This window comes from Equus asinus, chromosome 2, assembly GCF_041296235.1.
Source record: "Equus asinus isolate D_3611 breed Donkey chromosome 2, EquAss-T2T_v2, whole genome shotgun sequence".
Lineage (NCBI taxonomy): Eukaryota > Metazoa > Chordata > Mammalia > Perissodactyla > Equidae > Equus > Equus asinus.
In genome coordinates, this window is record NC_091791.1 from 126965114 (window position 1) to 126987808 (window position 22695).

The 22695-nt window shown below is 40.0% G+C and overlaps 1 protein-coding gene across 3 annotated transcripts in view; it reads left to right on the forward strand.

Annotated features, from left to right (window-relative positions):
- The window catches only part of NPTN (neuroplastin), a 65817-nt gene that overhangs the window by 13491 nt on the left and 29631 nt on the right, over positions 1–22695 (forward strand). For all 3 annotated transcript variants that reach the window (XM_014849728.3, XM_070498383.1, XM_070498390.1), the window contains one exon: positions 19652–19999. In XM_014849728.3, coding sequence (XP_014705214.2) covers positions 19652–19999 — 348 coding nt within the window. The remainder of the gene's footprint in view (positions 1–19651; positions 20000–22695) is intronic.

Consider the following 22695-nt stretch of genomic DNA (forward strand, 5'->3'; position numbering starts at 1 on the left):
AAGGCTTTTCCTACTTTGTGGGTTGTTGAGGATCCCTGGTTCCAGCCCATTAAAAGCTGGTAGTGCCATCTTAATCATTGTGTCCATAAAAGGCAGAGCTCCGTAAATGCTCCAATAAAAGGCAGAGCAGCCCCCTGTGGAGAAGTCTCTCTCTTTTTGTCCCTGCACTTGTTAAGTATTCTCTGATGTAGGATTACACCACCTAGTTCTCAGGACAACCACTGGTTGAAGCCACACCTCTTCTAGGAATGGAAAGGCAAGGAGAGCAGCTGTTCACTTGTTTTTATTCTTTTTGTTAACATGCGTTAAAGCAGGGAGTGCAAACTCATTTACCACAGGAACTAGGCAAGTAGGTACCATTTACAAACCGGAGAATACAATACATGCTTTGACTTGAAAACACTGAATGTTGCAGTTTTGAAAATACTGTGCTGCTCAAATAAAACTGTCACTGGGCCCCTATTCTGTATCCTCTTCACCAAAGGATTATATTATGGATTTTGAAGCTTGAAAGATTGGGTGGGAGTTCTGATTTTTGGCAAGTTTCTTAATCTGTTTCCTCACCTGTTCTTTAGGAATAATACACACCTTACAGGGTGGTGGTGAGAATGAGATTGCATACATAAATCACCTAGCACTGTACCTGACACAAGATACGAGCTTGACGAGATTTTCTCTCTGCCACTAATATCATTTCAGTTATCTTTGCTTACTTTTTAATCAGTTTTAAAGTTAGCTGTGTTTTATAGTTAGATGGTTATGATTTTGAAATCTCTAATATGGGATATATTAACCACTTATTTTTAACAGAAGCAAGAAAGTAATTAAAATGAATTTTTTTGGTTAACACACAGCCTCCCTACAGTTTGAGGTATTTGGAGCCTGAAGCTTATAGCACTGAACATCCTGATTCCAAACTGTATCAGTGATGGTCTCCTTGGTCTTTCAGATTAGCTCTCAACCTTAGCATAGCAGTGATCTTTATTTAGCAATGAGATTTATTTTTGAAGTAATGTTGGAGCAGGTAATTTTGCTGGTATTGCAGTACTTTATTGCACCTTCAAAATTAGATTATGCCAAAGAAGTGACGTATTTTTATAGTTGTTGCTCGAGTTAGGAATTTAGCAGCGTGGTTTTTACTAGGAAACTGGTGTATGATTTGCTTCCAGTTGTACAGTGAATGTTTTGGAAGTTCTGCATTTTCTTGGTTCTTGTAAAATGCTTTAGGGGCGTATACATCTTGCTATACATCTTTTTCATACTTTAGCAGCAGAAAGGTTTTTTTCTTTTAACTTTTACTTTTCTTTAGTAATGAAGACGGTGATCTAAACGGTTAAAGCAATATAGGAAACATGTGATTTATTCCTCTATTCCCATCTTCATAATTCTGTTGGTCATCTTTGTTTTCCTCCACAATATGATTTTGAGTCCTTTTTAAGAGCTCTGTGCTTTAGTTATATATATTATTTTTTATAAGTTTTTTTCCTTATTTTTTCTATCTTAATTTTAGTTTTTTTTTCTTTTTTCTGCTTTATCTCCCCAAATCCCCCTGGTACATAGTTGTATATTTTAGTTGTGGGTCCTTCTAGTTGTGGCGTGTGGGATGCCACCTCAGCGTGGCCTGATGAGCGGTGCCGTGTCTGTGCCCAGGATCCGAACAGGCAAAACCCTGGGCCACCACAGCGGAGCGCGTGAACTTAACCAATTGGCCCTGGGGGCGGCCCCTTAACTTTAGTTTCTTATCCCTACCTACTCGCTCTTGTCCCTCTTGGTATCTTCAGTTGTTTCCAAATAATCATTTGGCACTTTTAAATTCTTTGTCCTGTTTTATCTGAATGCCTTTGAGGCAGAGGGATGGTAAATGCTATTGTAATATACAAAGTTTAGTTTAGTTGACTGATGTTTTTGAGCTGGAGTGTTTGCATATTGTGACTGCTGGGTATTTTTGCTTTTCCTAGTAGCTGTTTAATGATTTTCTTTATATGGTGGTGATTTTTCTAACATGCTTTTTTAATCTTTTAATCCCCACAGGGTCATAATGTCTGTATTTCTCAGAAACAGCTCAGCTAGTCTTCAGGGCCTAGTTACAAAAGAAATTAATTCCTCATGGAACTGAGGACATCAAGGCAGAAAGAATTCCAGGCAGGCGGCTAGTAATGAATATTGCTTGTGAACTATGAGGTACTTGCTGTGGGCTGGTAGATTTTAGTGCTTCCTCACAAGGCTACCACTTACTGTGGAGTGCACATGAAACGTTCTGAAATGTCTGCCCATGGAGCATATAGTTTGCTACCCAGGAGCAGGTATACGTTAAAATTCAATTATAGGGTGGGGTGCTGCTAAGGGTAATCAGATTTTATAGCTGTAGGATGAAAGGGCAAATTTTGATGTGCATTAAAGAAAAAAATCCACTAGAGTATACAGAGTAGTAGTTCTTACTATAGGAACAACAGTAAGCTGTAGTGAAAATTGCTCCGAAATTACCAGGAGAAGTATGAGATTGCTGACATTTGTATTCCAGCAACAGGTATGTATATTTTAGCAGCTTTTTGAAGTCAGAATGGGAAAGAAGTTGAGTGGAATGTGTTGTTAGTAGTTCTTAGAGTGTCACCTTACCATTCTCCAGCACTATCGGTTTGTCACTGAAAGAGCTCGAGAAATGTATCAAGTCTTAAAGCTCTTGAAATACACCATTGGAAAAACTTGACGGGCCCAGTAGTAACAGGTGAGCCTGAGGTAACCGGATATATAAGCTTCTCAGCCATCTCTGTCTAGAATTTCATGAAGTTTTTATCAGGCTGAATTTTCAAAGAATAGATGTAACTAACTGCAGGAGAGAATATCAGCAGACAGGGAGGATGAACCTTCCTGGCTTAGATAGCGGTTAGCCAACATTTTGACATACAATTATTTCATTTAAGTTTTTGAAAAAATGGGTAAGTTACTGGATTTTAAAAACTTATGAAAGGACTTGCTTACTTGATAATTTCAAATAATACCTAGGTGTTTAAAATAAAATATTAAAGTTCCTCCTCTTATCCCTTGATTCCCGCTCACCAGGAATAAGCACTGTTCTGTTTGTTGTGACCCTCCACCTCTTGGTGGAGGCGGAGCTCTGCCTCATTGTGGCGTTATGAGTTAATGAAGACCTGAAACTAGATGAGGAGGGTACACATAAGATGTAATTGTGAAAGGAGAAGGGAATAGATTGGATTGTTGACTGAATTTTGGGATTTGCTGAGGAGTCAAGGAGGGAGATTTTATTGGGTAGAATGTTAGTGAACAAGATTCAAAATATTTGGATTCTGGTAAGGGTTCTACAACTAAATTATACCCTCTTGGGACCTTGGTGTATCTGAGTGTTAAATTGGGGCAAAATTAGATTTAGGAGTTTTCAACCTTTAGCCACAGAGAGTTATTTTCTTTTTTTATTTAAAAATTAAGTAGAATCTCAGTTGTTAATTTAGATAAAAGAAGAGGTGTTTGGGGAGAGGGAGTCCTCTAGTTGTTCCAGAGAATTCTTAGGGTCTGAGGAGCCAAGTTTTAAAATTAATGAAATGAGTGACCCCATTGTAGACCTACTTTTGAAGCTTTTGCACAAGGATGTTTCTTAACTTTGGTTCGTGATCTGCTTGATCAGCCCTGATAGCTGCATGGAAGAGGTCCTCCGGATACTTTGCAAAGTTGAAGATTAAAATATTTATACTAATATGAGTGTCTGTGGTAGAAATAAGACCAAAAGAAAAGATGATCCCTTTAAGGCAGAATCTATAAAATAGCACAAAGATAATTGTCCTATGCAAAACAGACTTGGTAAAATAATTTTTATTGCAAGGTTTGTCAGCGTCTTTGTGAGGAAGGGCTAATTATCACCTGCCCTGAGTTTTGAAACCTAAGAGCATGCCTGTCATAGGAGAGTGCAGAGGTGTGCTTAAGTCCCTGCTTGGAAAAGGATCAAAAGGGCGGTTAGTTTTCATCTTCTCATGGGAAGAAAATCTTCGGGGGTGTGTGGTTTTAGCAACCACCGTGGAGATCTGCCAGTAAGAACTGGAGATCTACTACTAAGTTCCAGTTTATAGGAACACCAGCTTAAAACAATAGGTCACAGTTAGTGGTGCCAAATACTTTTTAAACTTATAAGCCCAAATAGAATTGCCATATAGGTAACTTAGATAATTGAGGACGGATGTGTAAAGGCCTGAACTGGTAACATGGATGAGAAAGAAGTAGAACACGCTGTGTGACAGTCATTCTAAGATAAAATGTTTTTGGATTAAATAATGTATACAGGATATTTATTTCTAATTGTCCATAGTAAACAAAGCATTGCTATCAGTGAGGCAGTATAGTGTAGTGTTTTCAGCTCTGGAATTATAACTACCAGGATGTGCATTCTGCCTCTGCACATCTGTAGAATGGCAGTAACAATCTTAAGGGGTAGACTCTTTTTATGTAGTAAACTAAATTATATAATATACTTTGCACTGTACCTGACATATATAAATGATCAATGAAATTAGCTGCTATTATAATGAATTTGCTTTCAGAGACATTCAGTTATGTGTTCAGTAATCTTTTTGGAATCTTTTTTTTTTAAAGAATAGTTAGAAATGTCCTAGTCTCTGCCCCCTTCTCTCACAGATGGTTTTCTTTTTTCCTTTTTTTTTTCTGCTTTATCTCCCCAAATCCCCCCTGTACACAGTTGTATATCTTAGTTGCAGGTCCTTCTAGTTGTGGGATGTGGGACGCCGCCTCAACGTGGCCTGACGAGCGGTGCCATGTCTGCGCCCAGGATCTGAACCCTGGGCTGCCGCAGGGGAGCGCGCGAACTTAACCACTCGGCCACAGAGCCGGCCCAGATGGTTTTCTTAAAGTTATCTTTTCAAAGAAAGAGATTTCTAGGCTGTTTGTTTTTGATTCTAGGAGGTTTACAGGAAGTCTGAACTTCCTTCTGTTTTAGAATTGGTGATGGGCTGCATCATTACCTCGTGTGGAAAAGAATGGGAAACTTGCATTCTAACTATAAAGTAAAATCTCAAATCAAAAATCTGTATTACGCTCAAGTTTTATTCCCTTGCTTGTTAGGATTACTGGATGCATAGCAAGAAAAACTGATTAGGGATTAGATTTTTTTCTTTTTATAATAAAGTAACTTATAGGGCATCTGTGGTAAATTCAAATATATCATAGTCTAGTCTCCTAGAATTTATGATTTTGTTGATACTCAGAAAGATGGCTCTGATATTATTAAAAATTCCACTAACCTAAGGAAGATGGTTTCATTTATTAAACTGTTTATTAATAATACATACTAGTGATTATACTAGTACATTTTAAGGGTTAATGGGTTGAAATTTAATGAAAGGGTTTTATGCTTAATCCTTGATTAATGAGAATTATATTTCTCACCATTCTTTTAACAAATATTATTGAGTATAAATGTGCAGCAAGGTGTTGTGGGGATACAAAATTAGAGACAGATCCTGGTTTCCATATAATTAACAGTCTATTTAAATATACTCTTTCACAAACACAGTATTGCCTTATGCATCTTCATGGATTCATAGAATACTGCATTTCAATTAATTGACCATTTATCGTATGTAGATTTACAGAATATTAGAGCTGAAAGGACCTTAGAAATCATCTATTCCAGTCTTCTGATTGTATACACAAGGGAACTGAGGCTTCATATTTTAACATATATGTTATAACATGTTATTAAATGGAACAATTTCTATACATTAATATACTTTTTTTCAAGTCACAGTTTAAGTTGCTATGTCTAGCATTTTATTCTCATGCAGTTTGGTGTTCAGTTCTGAAACACTATCACAGAGTACCTGATAATACATTCTAGAGAGTGAGAGCTAACTTACAGTCTCGGCCTATTTTGTACCAGGGTTTATAATTTTACTAGATATGACAGTACACTCAGACTGCTAAGTAGAGAGCTGTCCTTTTCAAACATGAGGGTTCGTTGATCTTTGTATACTGTGTTTGAAATCAAGGCAGTAGGGCTTGATTATATACTGCATACTTCATAGTGAGGCAAGAGACTCTGGTTAATGGGAAATTATCTGAGCCAAGGGTGGTATAGCTACCAGATGAGATGGAATGCAGGAGAATAGAGTTGAGGATTTACCAGTTTTGACAGAGAAAAAAAAAATTCCAGGAATTTGGAGGTGCATTGTAGGACTAGCTACATACATTTAAATCTGAGACATAGGTATTTAACAATCAAAGGGGTTCTTGGGAAATTATCACTCAAAGTTCTTGGGAAAAGTTTGTAAATCACAAATATACTATATTTAGAATTGGAAGTTAATTGACCTGGAGGATTCTGAGATAGCTGCACTCTATTTGCTTGATCTCACACAGCACAACCTCCTGGTTCCCCATGAGTGTGTGTGTGTGGGGGGGTACTATAACTCTGTTTGTACGTGTTGCATTGTCAAAATTATTCATGGCATTCTTTCACTCTTAAAAGTGTCCTGGTTTAGTTGATAAATTATGTGGTTACGTTACCCATAAGTGTAATATCTGCTCTTGGATACTTAATGTGATGAGGCTTATGAAATTTCCTCCTATATTGGGTAAGATTCTTTTCCCTAAGCTGGGAGATTTCTGTTTAGTGGAGTTAGGAGGGCATTAATAAAGATAGCCTAATGGAAATCTGGATGATCTCAAGATTTGAGTTGATTTCCAGGCTAGAAAAGAGCCCTGTGTTTTCTGTGCTTTTGTCAGAAAACACAAGATAGGTGGACATTACTTAGCTTGTCTGGGCAAAACTGAATTCTCATTGCTCAAAGATAGTTTTACATTTATGTATCATTTAAAAAAATTTGTCTGCAGTCAGATACACTCAGTCCCGGGGCAAATAAATCTCAGTACATGATTATAAGTGTTTTTCAGTTAGTTTACTTACTTTTTTAATAGACTTAATTTTTTTAGAGCAGTTTCAGGTTCACAGCAAAATTAGGCAGAAAGTACAGAGAGTTCCCATATATGCCCTGCCCTCATCCATGCATACAGTCTCCTCCACTAACACTATCCCTACTTGAGTGGTGTGTTTATTACAGATGGTGAGCCTACACTGACACATCATTATCACCCAAAGTGCATAGTTTACATTAGAGTTCATTCTTGGCATTGTATGTTCTGTGGGTTTTGACAAATTAATGCCATGTGTCCGCCATTATCATATCATAGAGAATAGTTTCACTGCCCTAAAAATCCTTAGTGTTCCACCTGGTCCTTCCCTCCCCCTTAGTAAAAAGATCAGTGGTTGCCAGGGACTATCTCCGTAGTTTTTCTTTTTCCAGAATGTCATATAGTTGGAATTGTTCAGTCTGTAACCATTTCAGATTGGCTTTTTCAGTTAGTAACATGCATTTAAGGTTCCTTCATGTCTTTTCATGGCTTGATAGCTCATTTCTTTTTTAGCACTGAATAATATTTCATTGTCTGGAACAATATTTAATTTTATATTTAATTTTAAGAAAGTGTTCTTGATCGTTTGTTTCTAGATAGGCTAACTAAATTCCACAAGTAGGATCCTAATTCTTCTAACAGCAGATTGAATATATGTTAAATGTCATTTAACAGAGGGGGTGGGGAGAAATTGCTTATTGCTTTAAGAATAAGTTGCCCTGTGGCTTCCTTTTTTTCTCCTCCTGTTTAAATGTAAAACTTTCTTCATGTTATTATTGCCCCTTTTGGGTATGCAAGTGAAATTCTTGGAATGAACTATAATTATATAAATTGTTGAGAATTTGAGGAGAAATACAGATCGCCATGAACAGTGTGTAATAAGTATTCCTTGGACTCTGTTGCTTAATCTCACCATATATATAATTTTGCCATGATCATGTCAGTGGAACAGTTTGCAATTTCAACACGTTGTCAATATGGTCCATAGGAAAAGGAGTCAAATTTGTTCCATTTCATAATTCATTTTTAAAAGTTCAAAATAAGACTCAGCATAGTTCTATTGAGTATCCTCAGTTTTTTAAATTAAGAGACCATTGGGCCTAGGGGGGAAGGAAATTTCCCATTCCGTGTCATTGTTGAAGTGGAGAACCTCTTGGTCACTTGTCTGTGTGTTACTATCCTTATTTTTCCAAATCCTATGTGCTTAATCTTTACAGAAATATTGGAGAAGACCAGAGGGTAGGAAAAAGAACATAAACATTGCGGTACTTCATGAATTTTTATCACAGTATGAAATAGGAGCTACTTTCCTGTTGGTGTTTTTTTCGCTAGAATCACTTGGTCTGTGGCACATTGGCTTTGTTTTTTTGGTACTCTCCTGCAGAGCGCAGGGTGAGAGTTAGTTTAGCTTTGGTCTTTAGACAAGATTCCATACATTTTCCTTTTTCAAAGTTGAGAAAATTTGGTTGGGATTAAGTGTTAGCTTTTTCCCAAGAAAAAGCGTTTCTCAAGATAATCTTTGGAACCAAATGAGTGCTGTTTTTATGAAAGGTTAAGGGTTTTTTGTAAATAAAGGCTAATAGCATTACATATTCAAGTAAAGCCTAAGGCTGCTTTGGGTGTCTCTGGCATGGATACTAGGCCTTGTATCCGAGTCATTGACAGCAAAAACATGAGAAGACTCTTCTTCTTTTAAAAATCTTCTGAAGCATAATAATAAGTTATTTACCCTTAGTAAAAGTGTTGTGCAGATATAAGAAGGGAGTTCCTATTTTGATGTATTTTAGCCTAGTAAAAGTGCATTGCATTCAGTGGTGAATCATTTGGAAAAAGTGTAATGATGTAGAAAGATCCATTCTCAGTTCCTTTTTCATCCTCCCGGAGTGATCTCATCTCCTCCTATGGCTTCAACTTCTACCTGACCTGGTAAGTCCCAAGTGCATATTTCCAGCCTCCACCTCTTCTGAATACCAGATCTATTATTTTTAACTACGTCCGAACATCTCACCAGCATAGCCTATCCTATATGTGCCTTCAAAACCAACTCTCAGCCTGTCTTCCATTATTCTGTTTACAGTATCACTCTCCACTCCCTGGTCAACAATTTCAGTTGATTCTATCTCATAAACATTTCTCACATCCATCACCTTCTCACCATTCCTACAGCTACCCTTAATTAGTACAGACTTATTTTTCATTTAGATTATTGAAGGAGTTTCCTAACTTTTTTTCTGATCCATCCTTCATACTGCCACCAATCAGATCAGTCACCTCATTTGTTCTGTAGAAAGAAGCTCAAGCTGCTTAGCCTGCAGGATGCTTGTCATTCTCCCTAAATTGTGAGGTCTTGAGGCTATATAGACTGTCTTATTTTTCTGAGTAGCATGAACACTTAACAGGTGCTTGGCAATATAAAAGCATTGAACAAATGTTGAAATTTTTCAGCTTTATGTAGAACTACTCATGCCTGCCACTTCTCAACACTGTGCTCATAACTTGTTTCCTCTTGGCTAGAGCAAGAACATCTCCCCTCTCCTCGAAACTGACAAAGCTAGGCTCAGATTTTATGCATAGGCTTGCTTGCTTTTTTTTTCTTAAAGATTGGCACCTGAGCTAACATCTGTTGCCAATCTTGTTTTTTTTTATCTCTTCTTCCCTCCAAAGTCCCCCAGTACCTAGTTGCATATTCTAGTTGTAGGTCCTTCTGGTTGTGCTATGTGGGACGCCACCTTTAGCATGGCTTGATGAGCAGGGCCATGTCTGTGCTGAGGATCCAAAGCGGCGAAATCCTGGGCCTCCGAAGCGGAGTGCACCAACTTAACCACTTGGCCATGGGGCTGGCCCCTGTGCATAAGCTTTCTATGCATATATCAGTCCTCTCTCCCTGCAAAATTAGTTCTTATATGTTCCTGTTGCCTTTTATACATTTGTTGTAGAAGTGACCCTTATCAATTACGTTGTATTTTATTTTTCTGTCTCATGTCTTGCAAAGGTGAGTTCTCTTTAGGAGCAAAGTTTATTTTAATTATCCCTGTGCACCATCTTAAGTAAATAGGCCCTCAATAAATGGTAAATTGAGTTGAAACCATGCTTTCAATTTATGGATTGATAAGTTGAACAAATACAAGATAAAAGTATTATGAAGTCATAATGAGTGACAGTTTTTTAGCAACCATTTTTGATGCATTCTCTCTTTTGATTATGAATCACAGTTTTAGCTGCTAGGAGTCTTTATATGGTTTCAGAAACATCCGTGTGGCTCCTCTGTCCTTATTTTCTTTCAATTTGTAAAAGCTGAAACATTTAACAGTTTCAGACTCTCTAAGACGTGAGTTGTGCAAGTGTGGTCTGTGGACCAGCAACACCAGGATCACCTGAGAACTTGTTAGAAATGCACATTCCCAGGCCCCACTTCAGACCTATTGGAATTTGGAATCTCTGGGGATGGGGCCCAGGAGTCTGTCTTAACAGATGATTCTGATGCACAATAAAGTTTTAAGAATTGCTGCTCTAGGATTCTGCCATCTAAGAAAAGTTTTGCCTTTGATTAATAATAAAGTTTCCAGTGTGGTTTCCACTGTAAGCTTGGAAATAATTCATCTGCTGGGAAGACTGGGACTGTAGTACCTAGTGTTCTGGGATGTACTTCAAAGATTGAATGTCCCTATATGCAAAGTATTTGACTCTGTGAGTTTCTGGGCATGGCTGTTTCAAAGGAGGTGAGGGAGGGGGCTTCCTACCATGTGTCAGTTAAAATGTCTTCTAGATTATATCCGGACTATATAGGCTTGGACTACTTGTGTTCATTGTCATTCTCATGGGATATGTGATGATGAAAGAATGAGCTGAATTGTGTTATCTTTACCGTTTAAATCCTGAGTGTTGGTATGTTTTCAGGGACAAAAAGTGAGCTTGTTATCAAAAGTTATACTGAATCTATAAACAAGTGAATTTCACAGAAAAAGTACTTAGTGGAGGTTAGCTTTTGAGAATGGTTTATTTAACTGGAGTATTCAACCTTTTTAGCATGTTGTTTTCATTTTTCCTGTAATAAATCCTAACCAGAGGGTCAGCTGAGGCGTAATCTTAAAATGCTCTGTAACTGTCTCTCCCCGCCCCCCCCGCAAAATTGTTTCTGGCTTCAAAGTTCCATTTGGGTATATTGGCCCATAGCTATTTTTGGCAGTCTCTTGGGATAAGAGAGCTTTTATGATCATTTGCTTAAATATGTAAGGGTTTCACTGTTTGGAAACTAAACCTTTCCTTAAGAATGCTCTTTGAGGTATGGCTGGTTTGTATGCATTTGTCTGTTTCCTTTGGATGAGACATTGGTGGTTTTTAATGGTTATCCAAACTAGCTTTTTTCCTTTGTGTACCAGCAGCTTGAGTACTGTTAGTGGAGTTAGGAAGTAGATTTTCTAAAGTTTCCTAAAAAGACTAGCTTGACAGCAGTTTGTGGCTACTGCATTTTTTCCCTTGGACACATCCTTACTTTTTAAAAACTAAGGTTATGGACATTTTGACATCACGGTCAAAATGAGATGGTATAAATACTCTCTCTGCTCAAGACTAAATTAAAATGCCTGTTTCCTTCCTGGGGTGAGGAAGAAATGTTGTTAGTTTCCAGGAGTGTCTATAATAATAATGACGCTGTTTACCTGGGGACTATAAAAGCATAGACTAAGTGGCTAGGATTTTCTGATAATAACATACAAGCAGAGCTTTCAATTTGTTAGAGCTCATTCGAGGATATTCAGGGTCATAGGCGAGGGTTGCTGAGCTCCTGGAGCATGTTAGATGTGTGTGAAGAAATGCAAGAGGGGGTCAGTTCTGACCTGATTGTTCTCTTTGTTATTAAAATTTTCTAGTCCCTTCTATTTCTTAGATCTGGTGTCAAGTTCTATTTTTTTTTTTAAACATTTACATGATTTTTTTTTTTTTAAAGATTTTATTTTTTCCTTTTTCTCCCCAAAGCCCCCGGTACATAGTTGTATATTCTTCGTTGTGGGTCCTTCTAGTTGTGGCATGTGGGACGCTGCCTCAGCGTGGTTTGATGAGCAGTGCCATGTCCGCGCCCAGGATTCGAACCAACGAAACACTGGGCCGCCTGCAGCGGAGCGCGCGAACTCAACCACTCAGCCACGGGGCCAGCCCCTCAAGTTCTATTTTTATAAGACACTTTTAACCAGAATTTATTCTGATTTTTTAAATTAATCACTGGCAACCTCACCTTATTTAATATCACTTTCTATTTGAAACCTTGAAATTCTTTGGGTCAGTAGTTTTCAATGCTTTTTTCTTTTGTGAAATTGAAAAATTCAGAAATAGCACAGTAGACAACCCCCCGCCCCCATTGGTGAGTCTTTGAGCCCAGCCCCCTCGCTTTCTCTCTCACTGCTTTTGAGTACCTCAGCAGAACACCCAGGACTGGTTTAGGTCATTCTTTAAGTTACAGAGAGAATGCTTGCGTAAAACGGCCATCTTATATTATTAAAATTATAGGTGTACAGGTTACAGAGTAATTTTACATACATTGTTTATGTGAACTTTGCCATTACCTTATAAAGAAGGTAGGAATTATTATCCCAATTTTTCAGATGAGGAGACTGAGGTTGGAGAAGTTGAGGAATCCAATCCAGATGTTGTAAACCATGGTTCATTTCCCTGTAAAATGAGCTCTCAGCTTAAAGGAGAGACCCTTATCTGTCCGCTCATCCAATGGCAGTACAGTTGAGACTTCAGATGTCTAACTTGGGCTCTGGGACACCTGTGTATTATATGCAAAATTTTGTTTGCGTGTATTTTCTGGGAAGAGAGAAGCCCATGGCTTTTTACCATATTTAAAACCTTTTTTTTCCCGGTCACTGACCTTTAGACCCATGGGTCTAGGTAGATAGATCATGGTTGGTTAGCCTGTCAATGGGAATTGACAAGAGGACCGAATAGAAATCCTTGTTGAAAATCAGTCATATCACATGCTTATCCTTTATCTGTCCTAAAGTAACTTAACATTTGCGTAGAGTTTTAGTTTACAGAACTCTTCCACCTGTATTACCCTGTGAAGTAGGTGGCATCATTCCCATTTGAAGAAACTGCTCAGTTTTAAGAGAATTTAAAGTGGAGGTACTGACTCAAAAGCTGACACTCTTTCTTAGACTGAAATGAAGCTAATCGGACATGATCCGAAATCCTGTAACTATTATTTTATATTTTGTGAATTTCAGTTTGGCCTATCCAGTATCCAGTATTTTCCTATATATCATTGCTAAGCAGCTTGATTTGTAATTAGTAGGTTTATTCTTTACTTTTTTTGAAAAGGGAGAATCTTGTACTGCCTCTTTTAATTTTCATTACTCTTGGGCTTTCCACATTGTTCATAATATCTCAGATTTAATGACTTATAACTGTAATAATATTTGCTAATTCCATGGGTGCACACTGCTCCTGTCACTCTCCCCAGTCTGATTTGCTCTAAGGATAGGAAGGAATGAAGAATTCTTTCTTTTTCATTGTCTTCTGCAATTAATATTTCTGTTATGGTTCTCATTTTATTTTAAAGGTTAAGGTTGATAATTTTCTTAGTCCTATTTGTAGTCTTCTCTTTCCCACTTAAGCTTCTCTAGTAACAAACTATAGAAAGGTTAAGGTTGATTGTTTGTTGTTTCTTAAAGAAGTTGGATTCTAAGTCAGAACTCATTTTGGATGTTAAGTGTCTGCTTCCCAGCCTGTCGTGGAGCAGTGCTGAAGGCTGCTGCACGGGGCCTATTCACATTGTTTCTGTGGAGACACACAATAATAGCTAACACTGAGTGCTTACTGTGTGCCAGGCACTGTTTTAAACGGTTATTTCATGTAATCCTCACAATAACCCTAGGAGGTTGCCACTATTATTAGCCCTGTTTTACAGATTAGGGAGAAGCTCAGAGGTTAGATCACTTGCCTAAGGTCATACAGTTAGTGACAGCACCTCCAGGCAATCTGATTTTAGTTTGCTGCTTTTAATCACCAAACCACATAGACTGCTTTGAACTAGGTTTCCCTCTTTCTCCAAGGCAGAAGGCTGGCTGAAATATGCCGAGCAGATTCCTTTAACCATTTGCATGGTAGAATTTCAGAATAAAGTGTGGGCTCTGGCTTAGAAGCTAGTGATGGGTCTGATCTTAATTTCCAAGCCTTTGTCTGGTCTACCTCATAGAGGTAGCTGTGAAAGGAACAGGTTTGAATTTGGAAAATGCTTTGTAATTAATGTCATTTCTAGCTACAGATTGGACTAATCGATGAGATCAGACCCGTATACCTCCTTCCTGCTGCAGAGAATGAGGTTACCCCATTTCCATCTACTCCCAGGGCCTCAGGCATGCCTTCCCTTTGGTGGGTATACACAGAATGAGTGCATATGGACTTATGATCTGCCTTTAGTGTCAAGGAATAGTGATAAATTGTTTGTTTCTTTCTTTCTTTTGGTGAGGAAGATTGGCCTTGAGCTAACATCTGTTGCCAATCTTCCTCTTTTTGCTTGAAGATGATTTTTGCTGAGCTAACTTCAGTGCCAGTCTTCCTCTATTTTGTACGTGGGATGCTGTCTCAGCATGCCTTGATGAGCCGTGTGTAGGTCTGTGCCCAGGATCCGAACCCATGTACCATGGGCCGCCAAAGTGGAGCACGTGAACTTAACCACTGTGCCACCGGGCTGGTCCCGTAATAAGTGATCTCTTTCTTAAATTAAAGGTAAGGATAGGTAGGCTGTATAGTAGGCTGGGTATACAGCCTTTTAGCAGTTTAGGGTCATTTAGACAGATTTGAAATACTGTGCCTAAAACCACAGTTAGATATCATTTTGTCTTGCTTCTTTTTGAGCTACATGATATGAGAGAGAGAGAGAGAGCGTGCACGCGAGAGAGAATGTGTGTGTGTGTGAGAGAGAGAGAGGTGGGGGGGGGAAGAGAGAAATGCTGTTGTGTCCTTAGCTTTCATTTCCTCTTTATTATGAGGCATGAAGGAGAGAACAGCATGAGCCACCCACAGGGAATTATTAGTAGAGAGGGGCTTGACAGGAACAGCTGTTTAAAAAAATTAAAAATAAAAGGTGTCAAAAGCAGGCTAGATTTAAAGACTTGGCCTTGGCTGTAGTCATCTGAGAGAGAGGGAGAAGTTAGTCTTACTACCTGTCATTGATTGCCCTGGAGGTAAAGAAAATTTCTGCTGTAAAAATTATTGGAGGTCCCTCCTGTATGGGGCTAGTCTAGCTTTTTTGCTTCCTTAGGACATAATGTAAAAGCAGTTTCCTTGGGATTGGGCTCAACTTGCTCTTCTGTGTTCCCTTTTTCTTCTCACCCTCTGCTGCGTATCTACACATCCAGTTTTTCCTGCCAGAGAGCTCCTCCTTTTCTCCGGCTGCTAGCCCCAGCTGTCGTCTTCGCCTCCCATCCCCCATCCCCAGTTATGCAATTTTACATTATGCTTTTCCCAGTTTTACTGTCTCCATTTTTTTTAAATACTCTGCTTGCCACCCTCAACCATCTCCAGCTTCTAGTCATTACCTCTTCCAAAGTCAGTGACCACTGTTCAGGTCCCCTTTTTATTATTGTTGAACTGAATATACTGATAGTAGTACTTTCTCAAACCTGTCTGAGATCTGAGCTCAGTTACATATTACATTGGTTGGAGATGATGGTGGAGAAGGGACAGGAGATTGTTTTTCTGAAATTTAGGCTTTTTCCAAAATGTTGGATGAGCTTTGACCTGGAGATCAAACAGGTGCTTCTGCCGGCCTAACTTTAGACAGTTGTGTGATCTCATGTTGAGGGCACATATTTGTTTAAAGCCCTTGGTAATGAAAGACAGGCAGTGAGTCAGGCTCTGAGCTGCCTGCCTCCTGCTGCTGTGAGTTCGTTCTTCTCTTCTCCTGAATTGGAGCTAATTTTGGATGGATAATGAGGTAGATGGTTGCTAATAATTTTCCCTTGCTGATTATGATTTCACAGTACTGTATAGAGAGGTTTTTTCTTTTTCCCCTTTTTCCTACTGGTAGGAGGAGAAATAGATCTGTTTTCATGATTTTTGATGAGTGTTCAACTATCAAGGAATCCCCTACTTGGTTTGTGTAGAGGCAGTATGGTTAATTAGAAAGAACCGTAGTCTAAGAGCTGAAGACCTGAGTTCTGATCCCAGTTCCACTCAGAATTAGCTGCCTAAGTGATCTTGGGCAAGTCATGAACCTGCCTCTGCACCTGCCCTATGAACCTTGTGAAATTATGGAAAGGAAATGAGATGTGATGTGTGTGGAAGCACTTTGTAAACTCTTAGATATTATAAAAATTTCAGTTGCTGCCCTTTATTTATTTGGCCACTGACCACACCACCAGAGAAACGCATCTAATGTTTTTAAACTCCTTTCTTCTATGAACCCAGCCTTCTCAAGAGCAGGCTGATGACATCATCAGAACTAGGGGGAAGTCTTGCTTTGGAACTCTTTTGTTTTCTCATTCTTTTCCTCGTGCCTCCCCGCCAATACACACACACACACACACACAGTTGCATTAGAAACTCTGATCCTGTGCTCCTCTATCTCCATTCTTTAATAGGGTTATAATTTTAAGGAGTTAGTCATCATAGTGTGCTGTGCTTTCCAATGGAGAGGTCGGTCCTGGCATTTTTGTAGCTAGAAAGTAATTAATAAAATTTAGGTGGTGGCAAAAAATATCTTTAACTTTTAAATACAAAACACTTTTCTGGCCTAGTAAGTAAGGCACATTGACTGCAGTAGTGGAAGGTGTTAGGAGATCATGCTTTGTCTTTGGACCCAACGGTATTCCAGGCTAGATTCTTTCACTATTAGCTTATGACTGTGGGCAAAGTACTTAACTTTTTTAGGGCTTTAGTTTTCACATCTTTGAGGGGATTGTAATAACACCTATCTTATAAGGCTGTTGTGAGGATCAAATGCCATAATATAGAAAGTACTTAGCGCATTGTCTAACACGTGACATATACTTAGAAAATGTTACCTGTTGATATCCATGTCTAATAATAATAAATAATAATGATAGTCTTCAGAGAGAGCACAGGTAGATGACTCTGGTCACTGTTTTAAGGGATTTTTAATCTTGTTTTTAGATAACTTTGTTTAAATATAAATCATATAATTTGCTAATTGAAAGAACATTTTTCACTTGGTCCCATTTTCCTGTGTGAAGGTAGAAAAACTAAATCAGATCAGCATTCCTTCTTCCATACAAGTCAGTCTTGTGCAGGGGTGGCAGCCTCACGTTGAGTGACTTGCTAGGTTCTGTGCAGTGGGAATTATGTTCAGGCTGTTGGTTCTCAGCTGCCTTTGCATTGTGTGGTATTGGGGTTTGAGATTGGATGGATTGGATGATACACTGGAATTGGATGGTTCTTGGTGGTTCTGGGCATACTTGCAGGCATTCCTTTTACATTAGCGTGGTCAATAGATTGATAAACAGGCTTAAATCTAATCCTGCTTACAAGTGCAATTCAGAAGAAGGGAAAAAATATAAAACAAATCCACTAACAGATTTCTAGAGCATAATCAAGTACATAATTGTAGCATTTGAGAGGACATAAACCCCGCCAGTTCACAGAGAATGTGAGAATAAGAGCATTTGTGATTTCCACTTAATGATCAAGAATATGATAAAAACAGAGTAATACTCTTTACTGCTCTTGAGGGATTTACTGATAACCACTTTTCTCTGTTGATTGGACCAGTAGTAAAATGAATGAAACCAGCTTCCTTTACGTCTCCCTCTGTATTCGTTGGCATTGACTTTGACAGGTGGGCAGGTGGCAGTTTGTGGGACTAAGGCATGGCTCCTTGGGATACCACTCTATCTGCAAGGGAGCTCAGCTCTTCATGCAGGGGCTTGGTATCTCCTTTCTAGAATTCTAAAACTTCCCTGGCATCTGAGAATGACATCTTTTTGGTTTCTTGGGGTCTCTGTTAGATAGTTCCTTACAAGGAACTGACACTGGATCTGAAGAGTTAGTTTAGACTGGCATTTTCAAGGCAGAACATTTAGTCTAAGGCTGTTAATTATTGCATTCCTGTCCTCCATAGTTTCTGAATGTTTTATGAATTGAAAGTCTAGTCTGAATTTGGAGGTCTTGACCTCTACTTGAGTAAGTGTAGTACCCACCTTTAGGGTTCTGAGGTCCATGGGATGGAGTTTCATCTCCAAAGGCAAATACTGCTATGGATATAAACAGAAAATTTTCCACTTAGCAGCCTCCATTTTCAGCCAGCCCCATTACATCCTCTGCATCTGGACTGTAGTAAAACTGTTCCATTTAATTCATACTTTCCCTCTGGAATGTTCTCAGTCTGATATTGGTAGATCCTGGCCCCGCTCTCTGCTCACTGTGAAGGGGCTGGCCTAGTCCCAAGAGAAATTGCCCAGCCAGTCACAGTACCGTCTTTTAGCTTCTTGCCCTTATACCTTAGGACACTGCCTGTTTTGGTAGAAGTGCTGAATGAACCTTGGGTGCAGTAAATGGGTGAGAGAGAGTATGCTTGCATTGTGATTTTGTTTCCTATGGGCCCCGCTTCAAGTTCTTCACATAAGCCTGGATTTTTTTTTTTTAAACTCTTTTCCGCCATTGCTACCTTGTCTTATGGAAGTGTAACCTCAAGCAAATTATGAACAAGTGGAAGTAGGCATCAACTTTAATTCCTGGGCAGTGCCTGGCAATGTTGTTGAGGCCTGGCTTTCACCATGGAGTTTAATTTAATTCATCATTATACATTTCTCATTCTTTTTGAGCTGGCCTCTAGGAGCCAGGCAGCTAAGTTGTATAGAGAGAGCCTATCAAGTACCTTGGTTATTTTTAAGACTCCCTTTTCAGGAGATTTTTCTAGTTGTATGGACTTATGGGATTATGAATTTCATAGTCTCTCCATTCACTGGCAATGAATTAGGTTGCTGTTACTGTTGGTTCCGCTCCTGAGCTGACCCCCATAATAATTCTCACTCTAAAGTACAGACTGTCTTGTTCTCCTGTGCCTAAGGGTCTGTGTTCAGTTAGAGGCTGCCTAATCACAGTCAACTGTTTGTTTGCTCTAGGCCCAGGGAAGAATAGGGTGTGCAGAAAGTCTGACCTGAACTCAGGATAGAATCCTCCATGAGGGAGATTGGCTACCCCGTGAGTTGAAATCTGGACTCTGACTCCCCAGAGAAGGTGTCAGTAGGTCAGTTAATACTTCTTGTTGAGGCCCACAGAAGACGCTGCATCTCTAACAAAGCGTTCTTCCATCCAAAAGAGAGATCCTGACTTGGCATATAAACCCACTGCCACTTCTGGTTATTTTTCATCACTTGCCTGAGTTTGACAAGGTAATGGTTTGTGCTCTAAGGAAAGAGATTCTTCCCCGAGACCTGAGGCTTTCTCATTTCTACCAGCTGGGCCCATTGCTAAAACGCTTTCCAGTGGGCTTGCTTCTGCCTGGCCAGCACCTGGGCTGCCCCAGCTTGTAATTGGCCTGCCTTTGCTTCATAAGCTTCCCAGGGTGGTTCTTCTTCTAAAAGCTTGTATGAAATGCTGTTTACTGTCTCTTTATAGTTTAAAAATGAATCCTTTTTGTTCTTTGCAACTCATTTGCTTTTTTCTTTTCTTTTCTTTAAATTACTATTAACACCTGTTGATTCTTTTTTTTTTTCTGAATGGCCTGTCACTGCATTCCTGCTCCCCCTCCCTCTAGCTGGGTTTGTCAAGTCGCCCATGTCAGAAACTAAGCTCACTGGGGACGCCTTTGAGCTGTACTGTGACGTGGTCGGGAGCCCCACGCCAGAGATCCAGTGGTGGTACGCAGAAGTCAACCGGGCAGAGTCTTTCAGACAGCTGTGGGACGGTGCTCGGAAGCGCCGTGTCACCGTAAACACCGCCTACGGGTCAAACGGCGTGAGTGTGCTGAGAATAACCCGGCTCACCTTGGAGGACTCTGGGACTTACGAGTGCAGGGCCAGCAACGACCCCAAGAGGAATGACTTGAGGCAAAACCCCTCCATAACATGGATTCGAGCCCAGGCCACCATAAGCGTCCTTCAGAGTGAGTCCAGCACCCTACAGTAGTAGTACTGTAGTCATTAGAGGTGGCCCGATGACCCTTCCCGTCTGCTTCCTTTCCCTCCTCCCCAGTATGACCACTCACCCTACCCCATGTCTTTGTTTTTTCAGACCCACGACCCTTCTGGTTGTAGTGTATGAAAACATCTGTGGCAACTTTTTTTTTTCTTCTTTGCCGTCCTCTCTACCTCCCTTATCCCCCAACCCTTCTCTGTGTCTTTCTCCTCAGGAACAAAGAACTTGGGGAAATACGTGACTGTCCAAAATCCATCTGCATTGGGAAGAGGTGGGGAGGGAGAACTGGGGAGGCTAAAAACCAAAAAGCACTTAAAACTCATGAAACCAGGCAGTGAAGCCAGGGTGGTGTTGAATTGTTTCTTTCCCTCCCCTTTAATTTTGTAGTAGGTTTCCTGCTATCCTTTTGCTGATTTATTCTCTGGTGCCTTTCTATTTTTGTTTCTCTCCCCAATCTAACTACTTTTTATTTCTTCTGTTTATCTGTTTGAAGCTCTCTGAGTAGCTGCCTTCCCCTCTATGGTTTTAAGTTTGTGTCTGCCCAGCCTCTTCCCTCGCTGTGACGTGGTGTCATCCTGTTCTGTGATGGGAATGTTGCCATGGGTGTGGTGTGATGGTGTGTTTTGGTTGTTGGGTGGCATGTAAGCCTGGATATCTCCATAGTTCCAGCTTTTTCTTTTCTAAAACAGTGGCATGTGCTTCTCTGACAACAGCCCTCCACTGCAGCAGTACACTCTCCACGGGTCCTACCCATCTAGTCTCCTGTTCTCTTTAAAGCAGCAGCCTGAGATTTCCTCCATGTGTCTTGCTCTTAGGAGCCAGGTGATACTAAGCTGCAAAATATTTTTTTAAAACTCATTATGCTGTTTTGAAGTCAGAGTTGCATCTGATTCCTGTTCACCAGACAGTTTGACTCTGATGACTGACTGCTGGCACAGTGCTCCTCACCCTAGAGGCTGGCAACCCCAGGAATAGTTTGGAAGCCATTCACACTGGCCTCTTCTTGTATGTTGAGAAGAGAGGAAACTAAATTCCAGCCTTGGTCCTCTGAGATGTAAGGATGAGCTGAGCAGCTGGCTCAGAATCCTTTCCTTTGTAGCAGGTACAAGTAAGATATCAGATGCAGGAGCTTTGTGGCCACCTCTCTTCCTTGAAAGTGTCTTGCTATAAGTATGGTGGGAAGGACAAGGAAGGAGAAGCCACCACAGAGCCAGTGCTCCTGGCCAGGAAGAGTGCTAGCCCCACATCTCACCTGATTATAATTGAGGGAGCATTCTCTATTTAATAGAAAGATCCTGGGTTTTTCACTTTCTCTTCAAGGACTCAGTAAGAGACCTATAGCTAGTTCTGGCTTAAAGAACTGATTGATTTAGAGTAAGTAAAAATAAAAATAGTCAAATATATTTATGAGGAATTTGGTAATAACATGAAGGTACTATAACATGGGCCCTGAATCTATATACTTATATGGAAAATAGCGAAGTAATGGTCTGTTGTTTATAGTAACTCAGAAGATGCCTATGAAGAAAAGAGGCCTTAGAGGGGAGAGACGAGAGGCTGCTGCAGTTGGCACTGTTGAATCAGAGGACCTGCTTCTGGAAAGGGGAAAAGAAAACCTTGTCTATGTGAAAATGGGGAACATTAACCCAGCGATTTTTCTTTTAACAATTTTTTCCCTTGCACGCCTCCTCCTCCTTCTCCCCTTCTCCTTTCCTTATAAAAGCAGAATTACCCAGTGGCCACAAAGGTCTGCGGAAATTTGTAGGCATGGACTGGGCTGGGCGTTTGGCACTTGTACTTCCAGGAGCCTGACTCAAGTAGACTCATAGTTAAAATGTCATGCCTTGGGGCTAGAAGATGAGGTTTTGGGGTACCTACCTACCAATCTCAGAGTACGTAGCATTCCCCCAGTTTACTTGGAAATAAGCTTCCTAACTTAGGGGTGTCTGCATGTGGTTGAACAAACCCTGGCTAGTTCACTCTCTCCCCAGACTTCCCTGTTAGTCAGTTAAACCCTAGTTAACTTTTAGAGAGTCAGGCTGCTGCCTTTTTTTTCCAGATGCTCTGAATTCCACTGTAATTGGATTGTTTTATGATCTCAGCATCCCCAAGGACATTTGCCTCCAGGGGGAGGTTGAACTCTTATATCTAAGAATGACCTCCTGGCAGTACTCCCCCCCCACCCCCCCCAAAGCTCCTTGAATAACAAGTCAGGAAGAGAAATGTGCCCAGTTTTATGCCTCTGGCCATAGCATGTTCTCCTACATTAGGGTAAGGATCTCCTACCCAATGCTTCTAAATAGAGTCAGTGGCAGCTAAAAATTTTTGAGCTTCTCCTAAATGTTCATTGCTCTTGGACTTTCATGGGCAGTGCTCAGCCACAGAAATAAAAGTCCCACCTTCATCCTGGTGCAGAATACAGATGTGGCACCGTGGCCAAGGAGGTCTAGCACTGGTTTCCATACATGGCAGTGATAAGAGGGAGGTTACCCCACCCCACAACCCTCCTATAGTGCAGAATCATATTTAAACCTATTTAAATTATCCACTTGCTCCCAGCTGACTGTCTCCTGGATCATTAACACTTAAGGGAAAAAGTCCTTTCCTTTGCCTTTCAAGAGTTCTTGGCAGAAAGTCTACCAGGTTGCTTTCATCAGCCTCTTA